Genomic DNA, 23,762 nt, shown 5'->3' on the forward strand with positions numbered 1-23,762 from the left:
ATAGTTAGAGCTGGCAGCGGATACAAGCAAGCTTAGTGCCCGAAGAGGCGAAGAAAGTGAGAGGTAATGAAGAAATGAAGGATACCCTAGAGTTAACGGAAGCAGACGAGGTAGCAGAAGATACCGAGACCTCTGCAAAAAGGGGTTTTCAAAAGCAGAGGCGTCCAAGTATCAGGGAGAGCCGATCAAGCACGAGAGAGATTGAAGGAAGAAGAGAGTGAAGGAGAGCCAGTACAGTACGAGCATACAGCGAATAAGCCACTCACCGACAGTACTAATAAATATAATGAGAGGGTGCAGAGAAAAAAACAATTATGCGAGGGACAGAATGAAATTAAGTGCGACAGGGAAATTGAATGATTAGGTTCAAATACATCAGACGATGAAGCGAAAAAGTGGCGAGAAAAAATTGCGAGTCCGATCGCTACTGCAGAGGATGATCCTATTTCCCAAGAAATGACGGACGGAAAATAAGGTTATATTATGAAAGAACCAGGGTTTCGAAGGGGAGTAAAAATGACGAGTACACCTGCAGCAGTACTGATCGAGGAAAGAAAGCGAAAATAGCGCAAGAGACAGTTGGATACATTAAACAGACAAAAGCCGAATTTTTCGACTACGCTGACAACAATGATCCCTTCGAAGGAAATAGTAATAGCTAATTGTGACACGCCACAATCGTCAAATAGTACAATGACACAAAACGCGGAAGAAGGAGAAGGTAGGTCGGCAAAGCCTTCAGGGAGCACAGAAATAAACTTCGCTCCAACAACGGAGGTGGACAAGGAATCGGATGTATACGATATTTTGGAGGGAAGATCAGACGAACTACGGGTGCAAGTTATGGTCAACGTAAGAAGGCGAGATGTAGAGGGAAGGCCGGAAATGATGATTGACGTGTAGCAGCCCAACGAAAACATACTTCAGAAAAAAACGTCACAGGAGGAAGAGGAAAGAACAGATCCAACGTTGCGTAAAATTGATAAGCGAGTCCAGTTTGAAGAACCGGGGGATCAAACAGTAGAGGAGCCCAACTTACCATCAGACACAAATGCGCTGACAGATAAATGGCGAGAGTATCTTAACGATAATACACAAAGAGAAACGAATGAATACATTCAACTTCATAATGTTCTTTTTAAAGTACCAGGTCTATTTCATAGTCTCATATTTTTATTCAATATTAACCTCTCGATTGACGAGCTGAGAATGATATTGAAAAATTCAGAATACCTGCAAAAGTATGGAGAGCCAGAAGAAACGGAAAATGTACTAAAGTCGCGTACAGGACATGGAAATAAAGAATGTATATAGATACTTTCGCAAGAATCCAAGAAAAACGTGTGTGTACGCCTGAAATTAAACCGGGGAAATTATATTTTTACGCACTGTATTGCAACGGACAAAGAAGAAGTTGGCCTCTAACATTTATAAAGTAACAGCGAAAATGCTCATTACTTGCCCCTTATACAAAATTCTAACATCGAATCAAAAAGTGATTCACATAACAAAAAGCGCACAAGGCCCTCACCTAAGCCACCACCACCACCCGACCCTTAAAGCGACTGTAAGCCATTAACTGATGACAGTACAAAGACAATAGTTATAATAATAATAATAATAATAATAATAAAAATAAAAATAATAATAATAATGATGATAATAACAATAACAACAACAACAATAATAATAATAATAATAATAATAATAATGATAATGAAATTAATAATGATAATAATATTAAAAATGATAATAATATTAATAATGATAATGACAGAAGCAATATGGAATATTAAAATAATAAAGCTAGTATACCAATGCAGTATTGTATAGAAAGACAGGGTACACAGAAACATACGTGTATAAATATATAGGGAAAAGCGTTTTTTCTCATGAATTCGCGTCCCTTAGACGAGCCGCGAGTGAACAACAAATTATGCGAACAGAAAATTTTAAATAACTGATAACTGCGTAACTAATAAATATTATGACAATTAACCCACCCTCTTCTAAAGAAACAATATGGTCAAAATACGTATAAAAAATTTTTTTTTCTTTAATTTTCGTGGCCCCTAGACGCGGAAAAAAAATACATTGACGGAAGCAGAAATGCTTATTTATTTCTTAAGAAAATTTTCTTGAAAAAGAAACTATGTAGTTCACCCCCTTCGCACCCCTTCTCTGTCCAATCAGAAATAAGCCCCTCCTCTCTCCCTCCGCATTTTAAAAATTTTAGGATTCAAGGGGTTGTATTAGCTTGAGCAGCTCTTTTTTAAACAAACGTTACATTAGTAAACTTCCTCGCGAGAGTTTCAATATGGCTTCTATTCAATATTTTAAAGATGCGGCTCATTGCATTTGGCAATCGTATCAACAAATGATCAACAGTGAAGTTCATACATTTCACGTACAGAGACTATTGGGTGTTAGCCTTACAATTCTTAAAGATACTGATTTTTTTATTCAAAGAAATAATTTGACTTTAGAAAAACAAAAACTGCAATCTGTTATGGTTTGACTAAAAAGTCTTATACAGTTACTTTACCATTGTTTGGAAGTAGTAGAGGCAACAAAAATATTTAGGAATGAATCCTAAGTATTTATATCAGACAGTGAGAAAAAAGTGGCAGCGGCAGTCAATGCTTTTAAAAATGAATCAGAATTTTTTATACCAGCGAGTAATCAAAAAGTCGTTCTGAGTCAAGGTATAGCCACAGCAGCAGTAACAATAGCAGCAGCTGTAGTTCCAAATGTTGAGAACGTTAAATCTATAAATCTAGGTGATGTAAATACTGCATTTAAAAATCGTATTACATCGACTTTAATTATAAATTTAAAGCATTTGCATGTAAAAAAATTCTTCAAAGATGCTAAATAAAAATTTATTCAGCAAATTCAACAGTCCCTCAAGATTCATCAAGCACTGAAAGTAAATACAGTGTTATCAGCTAAATATTTAATGATTAATGATAATGTTGAGGATGCTAATTTAAAATATTTTAATACAAAGTCAGAGGCTATTTACCAAACTACTGATCTAAATGAGTGGTTCGAGGTAAATGTGCAACAGCCTATAGAAAAAAATTTAGTCGATTTTCAAGATAAAGAATCTGGGTAGTATCTGCGCTCGATTTCAAATTTAGTTGTAAACATAAATAAAGTAAGTCCTATGCAAGGCAGCTCTTTTATAGACCTACTAGATTACATAAAAAAAGCATGCTTGTGTCAATATAATGAATGCAGATAATTAATGCTTTAAATGGGCTTTTCTGTCAGGAATACACCCAGTAAAAAGAAATTCAAATCGTGTCTCTAATTATGTTTAATATAAAATGGAGTTGAATTTTAATAGTATTGAATTTCCTGTAAGCCCTAGAACAATTTTTTAATTTGAGAAGCAAAATAATATTTCAGTTAATTTATATTGCTTGAAAAAAAAGTAGCACTTATGACGTTTTTCCTAGTCACTTGACAATGAAGAAAAAAGAAAATCACGTCAATCTTTTACTTGTCGAAAATTTTTATCTAGATAGTGAAGAAGAAGATAATACGAATAAAATAATTGACAATGATGATATTGAGTACAAATATTATTACGTATCGATAAAAAATGTATCTCTTCTAGTACGCAAGCAGTTATCAGGACATGAACATTCAGCAAATATGTGTGATCACTGCCTTCACTATTTTGGGTCCAAGGAAAAGAAATAACAGAAATAATAATGAGCACATACTTAAGTTTAAAAATTTTACACACAAGAACCGTGTACCTTTTGTGGTATATGTAGACTTTGAATGCTTATTAGAACCTGTTGAAAGTAATCGAGCATATCAATTTCACAAAGCATTAAGTATTGGTTTTTTTATCAAGTGCTCGTATGACAATATTAAATCAGAATATAAAAGCTATAGACAAAATAAAGAAGACGAAAAGACACCTGTTCAGTGGTTTGTTCGATCCCTTCATTTTTTTGCTCTGAAGCTAGAAGAATCATATTTAAATCCACTAAAAATAATTGATTTAATTCTTGAAGAAAAAACTAAATACGGCAAAGCATTTTTTCATCATATATGAGGAAACCTCCTTCTATTTTTCACTTTTCGAGGGGCAAGAATCAGCCAAATTTTTTATGACGGCACAACTTAAAAATATATTTTTTTTTTCTAGAGACGTTAAATAACAAAATCGTGAACACGCGAATCAGATCTCGGCACACCGTTTTAATTGCATTGAAGATAAAAAATATCGCTAAGAATTGACGCTAAGATTCTTTTCTATCGGTCTAATTGATATTACAATATTCGTACAAACAATAAGTAAAGTATCTACTTTACCATTTTTGAGGTTGCTCCTTCCGTTGGTGCAATCTAAATTCTTTTATCGTCTTATTTTTTACCATATTTGTGTAAACTGAAAAAAAAAATTTTTTTTTATTTTTTTAGCATTGCATTTTCCTAAAACTTATCGTTATTTATCGGTATTATAGTACATAAATAAATTTTCTGGTAGTTTCTTAGGCAGCTAATAAAGTAACTAAGGAAGTTTACGTCACCATTGGTGAATTTTGCAAAGTTTGACGAAAATTAAGAAAGTCTACGTAAATTACTCGTTAAACGACTTTAATAAAAAAACGTATTAAAAGATACTATTTTTGCGTTCAATTTTTGACAATATTTTATACTTCTGTGTTTAATAATATTACAAATTATATGTCATACAAATTTCAGCTAATGAAAATTCATTTCTTATATTCTGATCGTTTATTTCAAATGCATTCTTGTTATTTTATTCGATTATAAAAATAGACTATTCTTAACTCGTGCGATTCTTACTGTATACAAAATTTTTTAGTACTGAGAGGCTAGACAGTATGACTATCAATGCTTAAACTATGTATGTATCATCTCATAAGAAGACATATTGAAGTGGCCGAAAAAATCTGATATTCAAACTGTTTTTTCGATATAGATAAGTACTGTGCGAAATCCAGCAATCAAAAAGAAATCTAAAAAAAATTGTATATTTGTACTGAACGATCAGGATATAAAAAATGTATGACACATTATGTGTAATCTTGTTGAACATAAAAGTATAAAATTTTTTCTAAAATTTAACGCAGAAAAAGGGTTTTTCAATACATTTTTTTATAACATCTATTAATGAGTAATTTACGTAGACTTTCTAATTTTTGTCAAATTTTGCATAATTCACCAATAGTTATGTAAACTTTCTTAGTTTCTTTATTAGCTGCCTTAAAACGTACCCAGAAATCTATTTATGCACTATAATATCGGTAAATAATAATAAGTTTACAGAAAATGCAATGTTAAGAAAAATTAAAAATTTTTTTTTTTTTTTTTACGCAAATTTGGTAAAAAATAAGATGTTAGAAAAATTTGGACTGAACCAACGGAAAGAGCGACGTCGAAAAAAGTGAAGTAGATTTTTTACTTATTGTTTGTACGAATATTGTAATGTCAATTAACCCGATAGAAAAGAATCTTAGCGTCAAATCTTAGCGAAAATATATTTATTTTTTCATCTTAAATGCAAATAAAACAGTGTTCCGGGATGTGAATTATGTGTTCACGATTTTATACTCATTCTTCAACGTCTCTAGAAGGTTAAAAACAATGTTTTTGAGTTGTGCTTTCATAAAAAAATTCGGCTGATTCTTGTCCCTTAAAAAGTGAGAAGTAAAAGAAGATTTCCTCGTACGTGACCAACCCATTAGCTTGAATGATATGAGTTCGAGATCATTGTCATTATACTGTTAAGTAAGTGTAATTTATTATGATAATAATTTTAGCTGGTCATGTATAATTTTTTGTTTTCAGATCTTGTGGTCCTGCCCACAAGTGCAATATTAGTTATCAGGACTCAAGAATGATACCTACAATTTCTCATAACTTGAGTGGTTATCATTCACATTTATTTAAAAAGAAACTAGCCAAATGTTTCCTCGGAAGAGTTCAGCCTTTACGGCAGACAAAAGAAAAATATATATATATATATATCGGTTACAAAATATGTAGAGGATACTGATATTATTCGTCAATTTATTGATTCCCTTAAATTTATGGCCTGGTCTCTTGAAAAATTTTCATGATATTTTGATGAACTAAAAATACAAGAAAAACTATTTTCTAGAGATGATTTGTATACAACAGTGCAGATTAACTTTATTAAAAAAAAGGGGTATATCGGTATGATTATACTTCTTCTCTTGAAAAGCTAAAAGAAAATGAACTTCCATCAAAACAAGATTTTTACTGCAGCTGATATAAAACCCATATAACTGACGAAGATTATGACCATGCTAAAAATATCTAGAATACTTTTAACGTTCATAATCTTGGGCAGTACTCTGATTTATATTTAAAGACTGACGTACTGCTTCTTGCTGAAATATTCGAAAATTTTCGTAGTAATTGTATTGAGACATAATAATTAGACCCAGCTGATTACTATACAACACCTGGCTTATCTTTGAACGCTATGCTAAAACATACAAAGGGGAGTAGTTGATACTTTCGTTAGTTATGATGTATTTCATCATCGTTATAAGTTTATTTTAAATAATAACATTTAAATTATTTGTTAAAATTATCATATTATTTTAATTATAGTTTAAACTAGAACTGACGTAGACAATGTTTTATTCATAGAGCGAGGCATACAAAGTAGAATAAGCCAATGCTGCAATCGATATGCCAAAGCTAATAACCCCTACATGAAAGAAGACTATCAGGCAAATAGGGATGAAAAATATTTTTTGTACTATGATGTTAATAATCTATATGGATGGGCCATAACTCAACCATTATTTTTCGGAGGTTTTAAATACATCGAAAATGTTAACCCATTTGGTACTTTAAATATGGCAGATGATGCTGAAATCGGCTATATACTCGAAGTTGGTCTTGAATATCCTGAAATTTTCCATAATGCTCATAAGAATTTACCGTTCTCTGCTGAGCATATATCACCTCTAGGTTCTAAACAAAAGAAATTAATGACTTTGCTGTACAATAAAAAACGTTATTTGATCCATTATCGTGTACTTTAGCAAGCTGTAAGTCAGGGGCTCTGTATAACAAAAATTCATAGAGCACTACAGTTGAATCAAAGTTAATGGTTGAAAAAATATACAGATTTAAATAGTGAAAAGCGTCAAAATGCGAGAAATGAGTGTGAGAAGATGCTACATAAGTTATTTAACAATGCTGTGTATGTGTATGAATAAACAGAAATAAACGAAAACGCATTGATGTTAAACTTGCCAATAAGTAGAATGGTAGATATGGTGCTTAGGCTCACATTGCACGACTGAATTTTCATAGTTGCGACATATTTGACGCAGATCTTGTAGCTATACAATTGTTGTGCTCTGGTTTATGTATCAAGAAACCGATAAATGTAGGATTGAGAGTATTACATTTGTCAAAAACACTGGTATCTAAATTTCATTATGATTTTATGAGACGTAAAACGAATGATGATTGTTAACTCTTGTACACAGACACTGATAGTTTTCTGTATGAAATAACTAACCGAAATATTTATTTATCATTGAGGAATTCGACATCTCAGACTATCTTTTGGAGAATGAATTTGATATACCACTCGTGAATAAAAAAATTGTTGGTTTAATGAAGGATGAATGTAGTGGGAAAGCCATGTTATAATTCGTAGGATTACGGAGCAAAATGTATGGTATAAAGATACAAGATGAAAATTCAGTGAAAAAAGCCAAAGGCTTGAAAAATTCCGTTGTGAAAGCTACGATAAGTTTTAATGACTTTATTACGTCCTTGTGTGAAAACATTAGTATGACGCATCAGCAAAAAAATATTAGATCACGCCATCATCAGCTTCTTACCGAAAGAGAAATAAAAACTGCGTTAAGTGCGCATGATGACAAACGGTATTTACAATTTGGTCATATAGATATCCTACCGTGGGGTCATTTTAGCATACTGGAGGTGAAAGCAACCAATGAGAGAAAAGGACCGCTAGAGGAGGGATCCAATCAAATAGTTCAGCCAACAATTGTAGAGCGATAGACGACAGACGGATCACATCTGGTAGAAGAGGGGAAAGCCCATTATAAGGAGCTTTCCAAACCAAGCGAGCTCATTTTAGCTGCAAGTAAAAGTTCAAATAGGATTAAACTTAGCAAATGGAAACTGACTTCATCTTCACTATATGTCTCTTCAAGTGAATCCGTGTGTAAAAAATCACGATATATCGAAGGTTAGTAAACAGATGCTTTCGCGAAAAATACTTGCATCATTATCTAAGCTAATCATTTTTTTTTCTTATTAATATATAACAGATAAATCTCACAGCATTGAACAGGATTGCCAGCAATAACTTCCTTCCAACAAGGAAAGTCACTGACATGATTCCAGAGCAGAATTACGTGGTGATTAAGCTTAAAAAAGTGAAAATAAAGTATGGATTGAAGATCGTCACTAAACTGGTGGATGAATTCCAAATTTTTCTACCCAACAAGGTACGTACTGTCTAGTTAGAATATGAAGAGGTTTTTAATGAGTTATTAGAAGCAGTAAATAAGTTTTAATTGTTCGTAACATACAATGGTGATATTTTCTAATGCGTAAGTTTGTAAATATTATGAAAAATAAATAAATATATATTTTACAACTAAAAATGTTTATTTATTAAAAATACATATCTTCTTCTTCTCATAATATTAAACAAAAAATTTCTCTACTTGAGTAATTTTTATTATTTATTTTTAATAATCCAACTGTTATGTTCATAGTCAAACCCCAACCATTTGACAACAACTTGATTTCCACGTCTTCGAAGAACCTTCTGCACGAGGTAAACATCGGGATGCTTTATTTTCTGCAGCTTCTCCTCGTAAAAACCTCCAGAAATAGGTTGATCTTGGTAATCTTTAAGGTAATACGTTGGTAGATTTGTTGCTTCTACTTGTGTAATTATGAATATTTCCGTCGACCAATTTTGCGTATACCCTTTTTCAAGTGCTTGTTTGGTTTTGCTCACTCGTATTTTATCACTCATCTAGAATGTAGGCTTAGACTTACTACTACTTTAACATTTTCTTTTCAACTTCTCTAAAATTTGAGCTTCATTTTGAGCTACAACATATTTTGGTTTCGAACCGATTGTTTGATATTTTTTATTGTTGTAAAATTTAATCGACATTTGTAACAAATTCAGCCATTTATAATTGCCTTGCAAACTAAATTTTTTCCACATAAAATCTTTTTAAGTACGATTAAATTGCTCGCATATTGACGCTTTGAGACTGCTATGCGTTAAGTACAAATTTATTTTATATTTCTGCACGAGATTTTGGAAGTTTGCATTATAGAATTCTATGCTACGATCAGTTAGCATGTTTACGGGCACACGTCCTTTTTTCAATATCAAATGCATTGCTACAGTTACTTCTTCACTAGTTTTTTTTTTTTTTTTTTTGACTGGTACAGCCCATTTGTACTTGGAGAAAACATCTATTACAGTAAGCATATACTGATAACCTTTGTTTTCATGAGCGTAAGGCTGCATCTCTACAAGGTTTGCTTGCCAAGTCTCGTTAAGCCGTGTATGTTGAGTTTTCGGCGAAGATAGTTACGCCTGGCTGCTTTATGGGGTTTCTTAACGATTTGTTCCATGTATTAATCTAGGTATAAGTTTTTTTAATCAGCTTAAATAAACGGAAATTTTTTTTGCAAGTTGTACATAAAAATTCGAAAGCTAAGTATTTCTTTTTCAAGCTTTTTAATTACTTTAATCAAGTAAGCATAATTTACTGCATCTTGTAGCTGTTTTGGTATTCTAACATTGTACAGTCTTTTATTATCTAAGTCAAACTGTCCATCTGTGGTAAGTTTGTATCCAATACTAGGAGGATCTCGGTTACTGCCTTCGGTCCTACCCAATTTTTGACACTTACTTTGATACTAAAACAATAATTACGTGCATCTATGTATATATTCTCCCTAACGATGCTCTTCGATGACTGATATAATTTTACTGTCAATACTGGTTTTTCCTGCTGACTGTTCAGCGATTAATAAGCGTAAACAATTTACTAATTCATTGGGATCATCCCAGTGTGTATAATCTACTTGTTGCATTATTCGAGCACTTTCGCAATGAAGTAGCAACGATTCACCTCTTTAACGAACCGTGAAATCGAACATTGGAGCAATAATTTTAATAAAATTTTTACTATAATGGGTTCTGTTAGAATGAGAGTTTATAAATAGCGCCATCTGTACACGTATATATGTACTATGCATACGCGAGCTCCGATGCTGCCCATCAGGCCAGTTCAGTTGATCGCTAGCCTCTAGCCAGTAAGACCTACTTGTAACAACAACAGCTTGTAAAGATGGTATAACGACAGTTTCATAGAAATAACAATAATTCTGATTTCTCTACAAGGTGTTTAGTGCTTTCCCTTTCTTGTTTAACATCCTGGCCTTTTTCCCGAATCCTGAGAGCCTCGCGCAGTGGACTTAAACGTCAATAGGTTCGTATAGCTCCGTTTTTTTAAACCCTTTTTTTTGAATACTTAAAAGTTCGTTATAATAAACAGTATTTTTCAAAATCCATCTGTGTCAACAAAGATTCATTAAAATGCTTTTTGATAAGATGCTTCATTATTCCAGAAGTCATTGGATAATTTAAATCGTGCATTTTAATATGATTATTTTCAAATTCTATTCGCGAGTTACCAAGTTTGTACAGCTCATTTTCTTTCCGCACTCCATTCTTTAAATCCAATAAATTTTTATGATTCTGATCAAGTATTCATAAGTAAAAATTATTTAATAAATTCTTACTGACTTGAACAGAATTAAGAGATTTATCTTGAATAGTGTCATTTAAATCGGTATCAGCATCATTACTTTTACTAATGGCTGAATCGAATGTTAAATCACCTTCACTGAATTTTTCTCTGTTTTTTTGTTGATTTACTTTATCAACTTTATTACGTTTTTTGTCATTTTTATTAGAAAAATAATTGTGAGACACAGAATTATTACCATTATTTTTGTATTTCTTGTTTCGTCAACAATTTCCACCAGAGGGTCTGTAACTGATTTAAAGATTGTACTAATCACTTTTTCAGCTACATTTTTTGAAAACTTTAACAGTCTATACTTTCCTTTAACTGCCTCTTGTGCCTTCACTAACTGACGTAGAACGTCTTTCTCTTGTTGATACATAATGATGCTCCTATATCTTACAACCGACTGTAATGATTGCGCTGGATATGTCCTAAATGTACAGCAAAATTATCAAAGCCTTTTCTATAGAGGCCAGTATTTATTTGCCTATCATTGTCCTTGTTTTTAACAACGAATCCATATTTATCATCATTCCAGCAATTAGAGCATAAATTTTTAAATTGAATGTAGGACATGTCTGAGTTTACATGATTATTGTACACATGCTTCAAGTTAACTTTATCTTGACAAAATAAAACTAAAAAGTTAACATTATGCCTAGCGAGATGTTTTGGTACTTGAGCCTATGACTGGAAAAGATAGAAGCAGTTCACTTTTTTGTGTCTACCCATGCAGAAAAAGGCCTTTACATTATCTTGTTTTTCACAAGCTATTTCATCAAAAATCATTATAGAATTTGGTAAAGCATCATCGGGTGAAACTACAGTCTCATGGGGTGTCTTGTCACAGTCCCTTGGGTGCATTATTGATCATATTCAAATACGCATAGTAGATCAGGATGGTGGTTTAGTCAACTTTCGTGGAGAAATCATAACTATAAAATTGCACATCCCTCTTTATAATGGGTATCATTTATAATCAAACAAATCATATAGGCAGTTCAATATGCACTCCAGCACTCAGTCAACAACGAGCTCTCAAATCGTTGAGACGTCAAAGAAAAAAGTCCATCAAAGCATTGAGACATTCGAGAAAACAGCTGACTCATCAAAAAATAACTCATCAAAACATACAGTTTATAAAAAGCCTCGGTCTAAAAAAAAAGCCCTAGTGGAAACTAAATTAGATACTTTTTTGTTGCATACAAAATGGACGAGATTCTGAGTATTCAGTCTCCAGTCGCATTTGACAAATCTATTGCGCACAATGAGATTCATGCTTATCAGCCGTTTGCATCATGAACATATGGCAACAGCGATGAAATTCGTATTTCATTTCAACATCAAGACTTGTGTCTTTTACCATCCAGAAGTTCTTTACATGTTTACGGAAGATTAGTCAAAGCAGACGAAAATACGGCAGTAACAAATACTGCATTGATAAACAACGCCATGTGCCACTCATTTGAAGAAACATGAGCTTATACTCACAAGATCAAGAAACGATATAAATGCCGTGTTGCGAGCTTAAGTACAAGCTAATGCTGCTGATTTCGTGGCAGTAGCAACTTGGAAAGACTTTAAAATAGTCATATTATAGCTTGAGTGGCTTATGCCCTATGTGGTAATGTCAAATTCTCATTAAATTCGTTTATTAAATTAACTACAAAAAGATATGCTTATAACTATGAGTTTTTGAACTTATGAATGATATGAGTATCCCATCTTACGAAGCAAATCAAAACATTTTTGGACAGTTAAGACATCTAATCAGTTGAAAAAGCCACGTTATGTTATTTTAGCCTTTCAAACTAACCAAAAAAGTCAGAAAAATGTAAGCGCTAGTATGTTTGATCACTGCAATATAAAAAATGTGAAACTCTATATAATTTCACAATATTATTCCTATGGTGATCTTAATCTTGATATAACGCATTATCAGTATGCATTGCTAAATTATATGTATGCTGATTTTTAAAATTTTTTCCAAGACAAAGATCGTACGCCTTTATCATGCAAACATTACTTTTTTAATCGAATACCTTTAATCGTCCTCGATTGTTCCAAATCAAATGAGTCATTTAAAAATGCTTTAGTACATGTGAGGCTAGAATTTGAGTTGCATAACAATTTGCTTAATAAGACTTTTTTCAATATGTCTCAGAAACTGAGTACAAGCAATTTTGCTACTAATGTTAAGTATCAAAAACTGTCAACTAAAGACGATGATGATAAAAACAATAAATCTTGGCTAAAAAATCTTACCGATAAGTATTAAACTAACAAAGAGTCTTGTCCTGAAAATGAAGGTTATGAAAAGATAAAAAAATTAATATTTTAATAGCAAGAAAATGGAGTATTTTGTGGACATGCAAGGTTTCAAAAAACTAGGTAATGATTATGTACTCAAAGAATCGGCTATTCTTCCGCTCAGTGCTAATGATGCAGATGCACAAATATTTCTTTTCAAATCACTTTTTACCTGGCGAGAATTACCACAAAAGTATAAACATAAAAATTTATACCTTGAACTTTACTACCACGGGCTAACCTGGGACTTAAAAAATTGAGTACACGGAGGTAGGAAATATTTTACGGGAGAATCTTGAGAATGCTGCGAAGATTCTTGTCATTGGAGATCTAAAACAAAAGTGGCTTGAAAGATTTGGCCTTAAAGTCTCTGATATGACAGACTATCCGCCGTTTGAACTACCAAGATTAGTTACTACTTGTGCTCACTAGAAGGGTGTGTACAGATCTATGTGTGCTATTCATAATGTTGAGCGAATTAAATAGTTCTACTTAAATATGGAACGGGTTGATGTTGATGACGACGATGACGATTATCAGAAAGACCTGTGAGAATGTATTTTAAGAACAAGATGTTTTACAAAATTATTTTGTACATTTTTTTCTTTTAGATATACTGATTAAGCAAAATAAAATAAAAATGTTGAACAATTTCTTTTCCTAAGCTCGATAATGTAGGCATGTGACTCTAATGCTTGTTGGTAAATTAGAATTCAATACGTCCAATAGGTATACAAGCGAACGTCGATACACTTTAATCATTGCATCAATAGGCGCATATGTATAGATGGCGGTACTCTTCATACAAGCACTCTCTATTACCATCCATACATGCCCTTTCTCAATATATAAGATATAGAAATAACTTGACAATACAAATCCACATAATTTCTTTTTCAAGAAATTTTCCTTTGGAGAAAATAATTCAGAACGAGAAAAAATCCTCCCCGGGTGCGGATCGAACACACAACCTCCTGTTTACTAGACAGTTGCTCTACCACTTGAGCTACCGAGGAGCTGTGTATTCACTCGCACCGTAAGTTTAGATAAGTTCTCGTTTTCAATTCTTAAGCTGTCTTTCACCTAAGCTCCTCGGTAGCTCAAGTGGTAGAGCAACTGTCTAGTAAACAGGAGGTTGTGTGTTCGATCCGCACCCGGGGAGGATTTTTTCTCGTTCTGAATTATTTTCTCCAAAGGAAAATTTCTTGAAAAAGAAATTATGTGGATTTGTATTGTCAAGTTATTTCTATATCTTATATATTGAGAAAGGGCATGTATGGATGGTAATAGAGAGTGCTTGTATGAAGAGTACCGCCATCTATACATATGCGCCTATTGATGCAATGATTAAAGTGTATCGACGTTCGCTTGTATACCTATTGGACGTATTGAATTCTAATTTACCAACAAGCATTAGAGTCACATGCCTACATTATCGAGCTTAGGTGAAAGACAGCTTAAGAATTGAAAACGAGAACTTATCTAAACTTACGGTGCGAGTGAATACACAGCTCCTCGGTAGCTCAAGTGGTAGAGCAACTGTCTAGTAAACAGGAGGTTGTGTGTTCGATCCGCACCCGGGGAGGATTTTTTCTCGTTCTGAATTATTTTCTCCAAAGGAAAATTTCTTGAAAAAGAAATTATGTGGATTTGTATTGTCAAGTTATTTCTATATCTTATATATTGAGAAAGGGCATGTATGGATGGTAATAGAGAGTGCTTGTATGAAGAGTACCGCCATCTATACATATGCGCCTATTGATGCAATGATTAAAGTGTATCGACGTTCGCTTGTATACCTATTGGACGTATTGAATTCTAATTTACCAACAAGCATTAGAGTCACATGCCTACATTATCGAGCTTAGGTGAAAGACAGCTTAAGAATTGAAAACGAGAACTTATCTAAACTTACGGTGCGAGTGAATACACAGCTCCTCGGTAGCTCAAGTGGTAGAGCAACTGTCTAGTAAACAGGAGGTTGTGTGTTCGATCCGCACCCGGGGAGGATTTTTTCTCGTTCTGAATTATTTTCTCCAAAGGAAAATTTCTTGAAAAAGAAATTATGTGGATTTGTATTGTCAAGTTATTTCTATATCTTATATATTGAGAAAGGGCATGTATGGATGGTAATAGAGAGTGCTTGTATGAAGAGTACCGCCATCTATACATATGCGCCTATTGATGCAATGATTAAAGTGTATCGACGTTCGCTTGTATACCTATTGGACGTATTGAATTCTAATTTCTTTTCCTACCACACCAAATCCCACATTATCATGCAATGCGAACTATTTACAGAAAAATGCATATATCCATCACGTGCTCATGCTGCGCAAGATTTTGCACATCAAAGTTGTGCACGAAAATCCAGTGCTAAAAATTTCTTCTATTAAATTTCTGCCGTTTAAACCTTAAATACTTATTTATTACATTATCATTTGCACTGATCTTTTAATATATAGTTCCACACCTGCAACATTTAGTAAGCTTTTGCAGTTGAAACTTTTAATATTCATTACATTATTATTTGCTCTTACATTTAGACTTGCTATTTCACATCAGAAAATTTTCAAATTCAGTGCGCTCACAGCGCTATGAGCGACAGACGCGAGTACGCGAATGATCAGGCCTCTATAGCAGCGAAGCGGGGGACGTGCTATCACCGCCTGGTGGTCCAAGTACAGTATTGCTTGAATTGCCATAGTTTATCTACTTTTATCAACCATTTTCTGATCACCAGATGACTCACAAACTTCTAAGATTAAACATGGCCTTAAGAGCTCTCAATTTTCTAAAATTTGTTTTGAACACTCGAACATTTCAAGCCATCTAGTTCCCCATAATTTCAGTATCTGATTTTTCTTGACTCCAGCATCTCTCTGAAATTCTTTAAAAATCGTACTTCGTTTGGGGCTATTTAACAAATAACCTGCTATTCTTTGTACAAATAATTTTACTTTTAACGAAATGTGTATAAAACTGTGTTTCACAACAATTACAAATGAATGGCAAATGAAATTTATTAGAATAAACTTAGGGCAAATTTTTTTTTAATTACTTGCAAAAGAATTTAAACGTCCTATTAGTAAGTTAGCATTGTCACTACAATTAACTGACAATATTACTACACGGTATTCCAAATTGTTTCAATTTAATTTTAAAGGACTCAATGATTTTTTCAGCAGAAGCCGAGGTCACATCTAATTTCACGACAGTTAGATGATGACTGATAATTTTATTACTTTCAAAAGCAAAATATTGCAGAGAAAGACAAAATTTTTTAATCTCTACGATCTGTGCTATCATCAATTAATAAAGAAAAAGGAACTTTTTAAAATTTTTCGACGATTTTCATTTTTATTTCACGTGCCGAAACATTGACGATAAGTCCCAAGCATCTTGTACTTTCGAGAGTCATTGATTGCGTAGTTTCCAGATTTAAAGATAACTTTTCTATTAAAGGGAGCAACTCATTGAAAAAATCAATACTGATATCATGCTGAGCCAAAAAAAAAACTTGAAGTCAACTCCGATTGTTGGCAAAGTTCTTTGTTGGACAGTGATTTCACCGTGAGTGGGATAAACGTCAAAATTGTTTTTACATGACATTGTGCATTGTGCATATATATAGTATTGTATAAGCTACTGAGTTTATGACTGGCAGTATATACACGTATACCATACATGTACACGCTTATCTGCAGGATCAGTACTCTAATATTGTGATATTATGTGAAAAATAGTAAATACAAACTGAATTGATTGGAGAAGAATGCTAGAAATTATTCTTTTGGGTTTTTTTGGCCAGTAATGATTGCATCAACTTATAGATTGCTTAGTAGATTATATCGTTCTTTTTACAAATCTGTTTTGAATAAATGTTTTTCTTTTTTTTATACTTAAACATTCAGTTAAATAATAAATTAATAAATACATGTATGATGTGTCCACCTTCGATACAAGGATCATTAGCCTGAAGAAACAAGGGAGAGAAAGAGAGAGCGTGTGTTCACAAAAATTGTCATTTTTTATGGGACTTGGATTTGTTACGAATTGAGTACTAATTAGAAATTTAAAGACGTGATTACCTGCATTTTCAGAAATAATTGTAAATTTTTCAATCATTGTTTATCAAGTGGTTTTTCAATTGACAAATCGATACTATTTTTTTTTCTACAAAGTAATATTCTCGAACAAAATAAAGAAAGTATAGTAACTCATAAAATTCTTTAGCTTCTAAACAATACTTTCGATTATATTTGACAAAAAATGATATATAAGAAAATAAAGGGGGCATTTGAAAATTATTTTCCACCGTCACTGGAATTGAGAAACTGTGAATACGCAAAAGGCAGTTTTTTGTCTTTTAATTTTTTGTTAACCTTAATTTTATAATTTATTCACCTTTTATATTTACTATTTTATAAAAAGTAACGAAAAAATTTCTGTTTGGATTTTAGTTTGTAAAAGTTTACTTGATAAATTGATAATTTTCCGTATACTTCGTGTGATATGTACAAACAAAATTACTCATGAGCATTAGCTTATGGGCTCTACATAATTTTTTATAGTTGTGTATAATACGTACATTAAATTAATAAAAACACTAAAATAAGAAAAAAAAAAAAAAATTGTCACCACCGAGATTCGATAGTCAGCCTATTTCGTCTAGCCAAAGCAAAAGATGTAGTCCACTTGACCATCACCGATGGTACCTGTAGTATACATAAAATCATGTTTAAGTTGTAGGAAAAGGCGGGGCTTAGGTTCAAGTGTAGGTAGGAGGAGCTCCCCAATCGGGCCTCTTGAGTACAGGAGAGAGTAATTGTGTACTGTACATGCAGCTAATTCCCGAAAATCTGGGAGCCTTTTTTGGAAGTTTAAGCTCAGCAGGTTTCTGAAACTAAAGTAAAGTTAATTGTAGTAAAAGTAGAGTCAGAGAAAAATGGAAAATTTCCATGGGAGGAACCTCTCTATGTTTGGGTGTACCTTACTCAATAATACTACTTCGAAGAAATTCTACTAAAAAGAAGTCTCTCTTATTAGTAGTTGTGATAGATCTATCCTCAAGCCCAAGCCTCTGTATCATCTTGATCCGTTGGTTAGTGAGGCACATAAATTGGTTAAAAAACTCTTTGCTGTCATTGGATGAGAAACACCTTTCAATTATACTGTCAGGTAGTCAAATCTCTAAATGGATTGGCAAAGATTGCTGCACTTGCTCTTTAAACAGCGGTTTACACTTAATTCTGGCTACATTGAGACTTCAATACTAGATAAATAGTTAGAGGTAGACAGAAAGCGAAGTCAACAATCTAAAACTACCGCCCGTCTATCCGTTATCGAGCGTCAGATTGCTATTGAAGGAGTAACCAGCCTAGGGAATAGATCAGACCAAATTGACCATTTTGCTATGGCGTTGACTATGTTAATCTAATTTGAGTTAGGATGGTTCCAGATAAAAGACAGATATTATAAAAGGGTTATATTTGCATATTCTTTGCCTTAGCACCAAAGCCGTTCGCTTAAAAGTAATCTTTGAGCTTACGTCTCAGGCTTTCGTCGCTGATTATGGATGTTTTACCAGTCAACCATGCAAGCTAATATGGAGTCATCAAGGTAGTAATTTTGTAAGAGTTGTACAAGAAGATAATTGTAAAGTTGTAAGAGTTGTGCACAAGGAAGTGTCCTAATACCGTGAAGACATCAAAAACGTTTTTCCACAGTGATATGGGGTAGCACTTTAATATACCTGATGCACCTCACTTAAAGGTATTTGGGAGGCAGTAGTTGCGTCAACTAATTGTAAGTATTATATGCGTAGAGTTTGTGAGTGAAGCTACTCTTACTTATAAACAGTAAGTTACGTTAATGTATCAGATTACAGCTTGCCTCAACTCTAGATCTATCGTGCCGTTGACTGATGATCCTGCAGATGTACAATCCCTTACTTCAGCCATTTTCTTTTATTCAGGTAGCATCGGTTATCATGCTAGAGCCTAACTACACGTTGGCGAAGATCCCAGCTTCTCGTCAATGGCAGATCATCTAGCAGATGATGCAGAATTTTTGATATCACTGGTCTCAAGTGTATCTTACAATTTGATAGAGATGTGAGAAGTAAATAATCGAGCAGAAGTCTTCACTGGTAAGCGATCTGGTTTTCATTAATGATAAAAATACGTCACTAGCTCGCCAGCCGCCGGTTTGAGCTCAGTATGTTCAACCTCATGCGCTTAGCGTAGTAAGGTCTGTAGCTTAGCGTAATTTAAAGTAATATACTAATTACAGTCATTAGCAAATTACTAAAAATTCAATAATGTTTAATATGGAACGACATAATATGCCATTGTTTACAGTAAAGATTCTTGTAAAAATGAAAAGCTTATACTTTCTTATAAACTATTGCATCTCACCTAATACATATCGAATACTGTCGAAAAATTTTAATGGTGACCGTATCTTAGAGTGTTCAAAGAATAAAAAAGCTCGAAAATATTTAAAACTGATTAAAAACTACAAAAATTCTTATTTTTAGTGAGTGTCATTTTAAAATTTAGGATTATAGTCGAATGCAATACAGTAAATTTTTTAAATTATTTTCTTCTACCTCATCAAGAACAGTACTAATATTAAATCAGGCAACTTTAGATGGTTGAAGTATTAAAAATTGCCTTTTTCTAAATATTCTCACAGCCTTCCACACATAGAGATACAAGCCATTAAGATAACAAGAGGGTATGGATGCCTGTAAGTAGAAGCAATAAACACATGAACAAAGATGATTACTCGATAGCTCCCTCTCTCTCTCTCTCTCTCTCTAGGCTGCCCTCTCACCTCACTCCTCTCTCATATAAACACTTGCAATATGCTCTATTCTTCAACTAATCAGAGAGCTCTGCAGGAAGCTGTATCTTTATGCTTCCTTGTAGTTATATGACTCTACTTACTACGACTCTACTGAACTATAGATTATTGATGACTATATGTACTACGCTATTTGTTAGTAGCCAGTATTTCTGAGAAAAACACAGTATTGCATGGCTACCCCACATACCAAAACTGAGAAATACTTTTACCGTGTCTTATGTGGTTCTTTTTATCAGCCAAACCACTTTTCTCAATTTATTATTAGTCAACAGTTGAAACGAATATATTTTGTATTTTTCTTTCAGTCATTACGGTAATAGGTTAAAAGCTCTGTGTGACGAAAATTATAAAGAATTTATATCTAATCCCTTTTTTTCGAAAGAATATACATCATTTAGGAATTAGCCCGTCTATGAAATGTCATTATATGTAATGCTATAAGTTACATAATTAAATATATTTTCTGCATTCATCTCAAGAAGAATTTGAGTAAAACTGTTTACAAGTTTCAATTCCGTAAGAATTCTCATTGTTTACCTACTTACTGTGCCACCTTTATTACAAAAATCCTGTGGTAGTCTAAACAACGTTCATTTTAATATTCTATAAAAATAAAATATTATTGTATTAAAAAATTTTGTACTATAACCTATTACTTTGTTACAGTTACAATGATGTCAAGCACGAACACAATGTGAAGTTAACTTTTCAAATTAAAAAAACATACACGCTGTCTATAAAATACGCTTTTTTTTAAATGAGATAAATTTCTTACTTACAATATAAAACGTTCTATAGCAATTTTTTCTTTTACTCCAGTAACTATGTATATGTTTTGCAGCGGTGCAATCACAAGCTGGTGAATTTTAACTTTGCTTGGCTAAAAAAAAAATAGAGAACGTCATGGCTTTCGCAGGTCTAAAAAAGCAACTCAATAAAGCAAATCAGGTAAAGTTTTTATTGCCCTCTAAAAATAAATTAATTTAATTGTATTTTTATAAAATTTTAGCATTCGTATTTTTTTTATGCATACGTGTATCAGAATTGATAAAACAACAAGTTATCTATTTTAATGGATGTTATTATCCTAACACTATTTTTCATCATCCACTATCATAAACAATTCCTAAATTTTTTAACAATGGTATAAAATCTAATTTGAACAAAAGAAAAAAGTCCAAGCCTTAATCACCTACGTGCTTTCAGACAAACTAGTGGAAGAGAAGTGTCATTATGGCAAAAACTTGAAAATACTAGAAAAAAAAGGATGTCTTCGTGTAGCCGAGATATAGACGATTAAAAAAACCGACTTTGGCAACAGCTACTTGTTCATGAAACGTTGTTAAAAACTGCTTAAATTTATTAAAAAAGTTTTCTAACAATAGCTTAGAAACTAGAATTTTTTTTTAAAAACAGTAAACGTATGAAAATGTAGCTTGTAGAAAGACATACAAAATGCTGCCAGAATTCTTAAAATTAGATAATTTGCTTGTCTAAAAAGTCCCAAACCCCCTTAAATAAGGCAACTTTTTCATTGTTAATAACTAATCGCCCTTTTGTTCAAATGTTACCAAATAATGCTTTAACTGTGTGTTTTCTTAGTGGTAATAAACGTGTAAAAATTTTTTTTTTAATCGCCTTTATAGTTTTAGCAGTAAAACAATAGCTTATTCAAAAGTCTACCGGTCCAAAGACTGTCATTTTTTGAACTTATACTTCTACAGGCGCGTTATGCGTGAGGGTGAATCAACGATCTCAGATTTTGACCTTGAGAAAAAGTGTGACGGAAATGGATTTCGCTTGATTCTCCCCCTTCACCTTGTCCCCCGTGACGTACTTCCGGTCACCCTACAGCACCCAACATAATTGTATTACACCACGCCACATAACATCATCTCACCATTCTACAGCACACATTTTTAATTTCACTTATTTTTTTTTTCAACCAATTTCTAAAAAAAAAAAAAAGTATATTTGAACCCTCGACCACCTTCAGATAATTTATTTAATGAAATATATTTTTTAGGTTCATGTTTAAAAAATTTATAAGTATATATTAGCAGAGCTGCTGTCATATTATGTTATGATAAACATTTACTCACTTATCATTATCTTATTACTTTTAAAATAAGTAAATAATTGTTTACACAATTTTTCATATCATTTCAAAATTTTCAAAAATTAAAAAAAACGTTTTTTTTTACTTTACAAATACAAGAATGAATGACTATTTTGTTTTATTACAGTTTTTCCATTAGTAATAAAAGTAATTTTTTGACTTAAGGACGTTCTTCACATAGTTACTGGGGAAAAAGTTCAGAAAAGTGAGAAGAACGTCCCTAATGTGTGCAGTAAAGCTAGCAATGGTTTTTCTCATGTGAATGTACTCACATTTATGTTTTTATGCACACTTCATCCACTTATTCTTAATTCATTTGAAAACCAACTTGTGGGTGTATTTGAAAATTCGATAGGTTAATGTAAAAGTAATCTTTTGTATCTAAAAAATTGGGAGATTCCTATAAGTCAAATAAATGCCATTTAACGTTATTTTTTTATAAGGTTACATGTTAAATATCGATTTTTTTAAATGTAATATATATAACGTAATGACACAGTTAAACGAGGTGTAATTTTTGTAGGTATTTTTTATACTATTTCAATATACGTTTGACGTTTGAGTAATATTTGTCAAAAAAACCTATGTCTGATTAACGTCCTGAAGGGAAATTTACTGGCATGTAATACTACTCTGTTAAAGAAAGCTATACCATAGGATGGTATTCCCTAATTTTCTTTATACAATTACATTTTTGGTTATTAAATATGGACGAGGACTTATTGTGGGATCGTATGTTAGAGATGTGAGCGGAACGTCACAGATGTCATCAGCGTAGGTCGAAGGAAGTTATTCTGAAATCACCGGTAAATTCGATAAAAGCGCACAGTTTTGTACTGTCCAGCCTATATATTATTTTTATTGTATTGCGCCATAATAAATTGTTTATAATCGTCAACTTATTAAATATTAATTAAAATCATACCCAATCAACTCAGATATAATTATTCCCACGATAATTGCACCAGCTTCATACACAGTATTGTTTCATAGAAGATATTTTTATACTCAAAATTATATTGTTTGTTAAATAATTTTATAGAAGTATATCTTCACACTTGGGTATCCAAGCACCCACTGTCCACTGATTTGTAAGCATCTTTGAAACATGATTTAAACAGGATTATGTTTTTTAGCAATCATATTATCAGATTTAATGTGTACCCCATCTGTTTTTACAAGTTCTATTGTTTAAAAATGCCTCTGACGAATGGGTACGTTTAAATATTATAAATTAATTAAATAACTTTCTCCTTCCTCATCGCATAGTTTTGTGACTAGGCTCATCGTTAAGCTACAATTTTTTTAAGAATTGAAAAAAAGTTTCTCCAGCTCACTTGGGAGTAAAAAATTTTTTTCAATTGACGATCGTTCTGTTAAGAAACAATGTTGTTCAACCAAATTTTCACAGCCAACCAATCTTTTATTTATCTAAAAAACGTAAAAGTCATAATGTTAACTTATCAAACCATTTTTGTATATTTGCTTGAAAAATAGCAACGTTTTTTTGCTCAAGATCAATAATTAATGTGTGATGGCGTCATCGGCCGTACCCAGCTGTCTGTTGGTTTCCGTCTCCGGTCCTTGAAATCATTGAAATC

General features: G+C 32.5%; 1 protein-coding gene across 1 annotated transcript in view; it reads left to right on the forward strand.

Moving 5' to 3' along the window:
* EndoA (SH3 domain containing GRB2 like, endophilin-A) overlaps window positions 1-23,762 on the forward strand; it is a 730,848-nt gene that overhangs the window by 68,326 nt on the left and 638,760 nt on the right. The window contains exon 2 of the mRNA XM_089594978.1: window positions 20,884-20,990. Within this exon, the coding sequence (XP_089451104.1) occupies window positions 20,946-20,990 (45 nt within the window). The 5' untranslated portion in view covers window positions 20,884-20,945. The remainder of the gene's footprint in view (window positions 1-20,883; window positions 20,991-23,762) is intronic.

This window comes from Copidosoma floridanum, unplaced genomic scaffold (genome assembly GCF_036245765.1).
Source record: "Copidosoma floridanum isolate Cflo_tuat_1 unplaced genomic scaffold, Cflo_Japanese_pri ptg000022l, whole genome shotgun sequence".
Taxonomy (NCBI): domain Eukaryota; kingdom Metazoa; phylum Arthropoda; class Insecta; order Hymenoptera; family Encyrtidae; genus Copidosoma; species Copidosoma floridanum.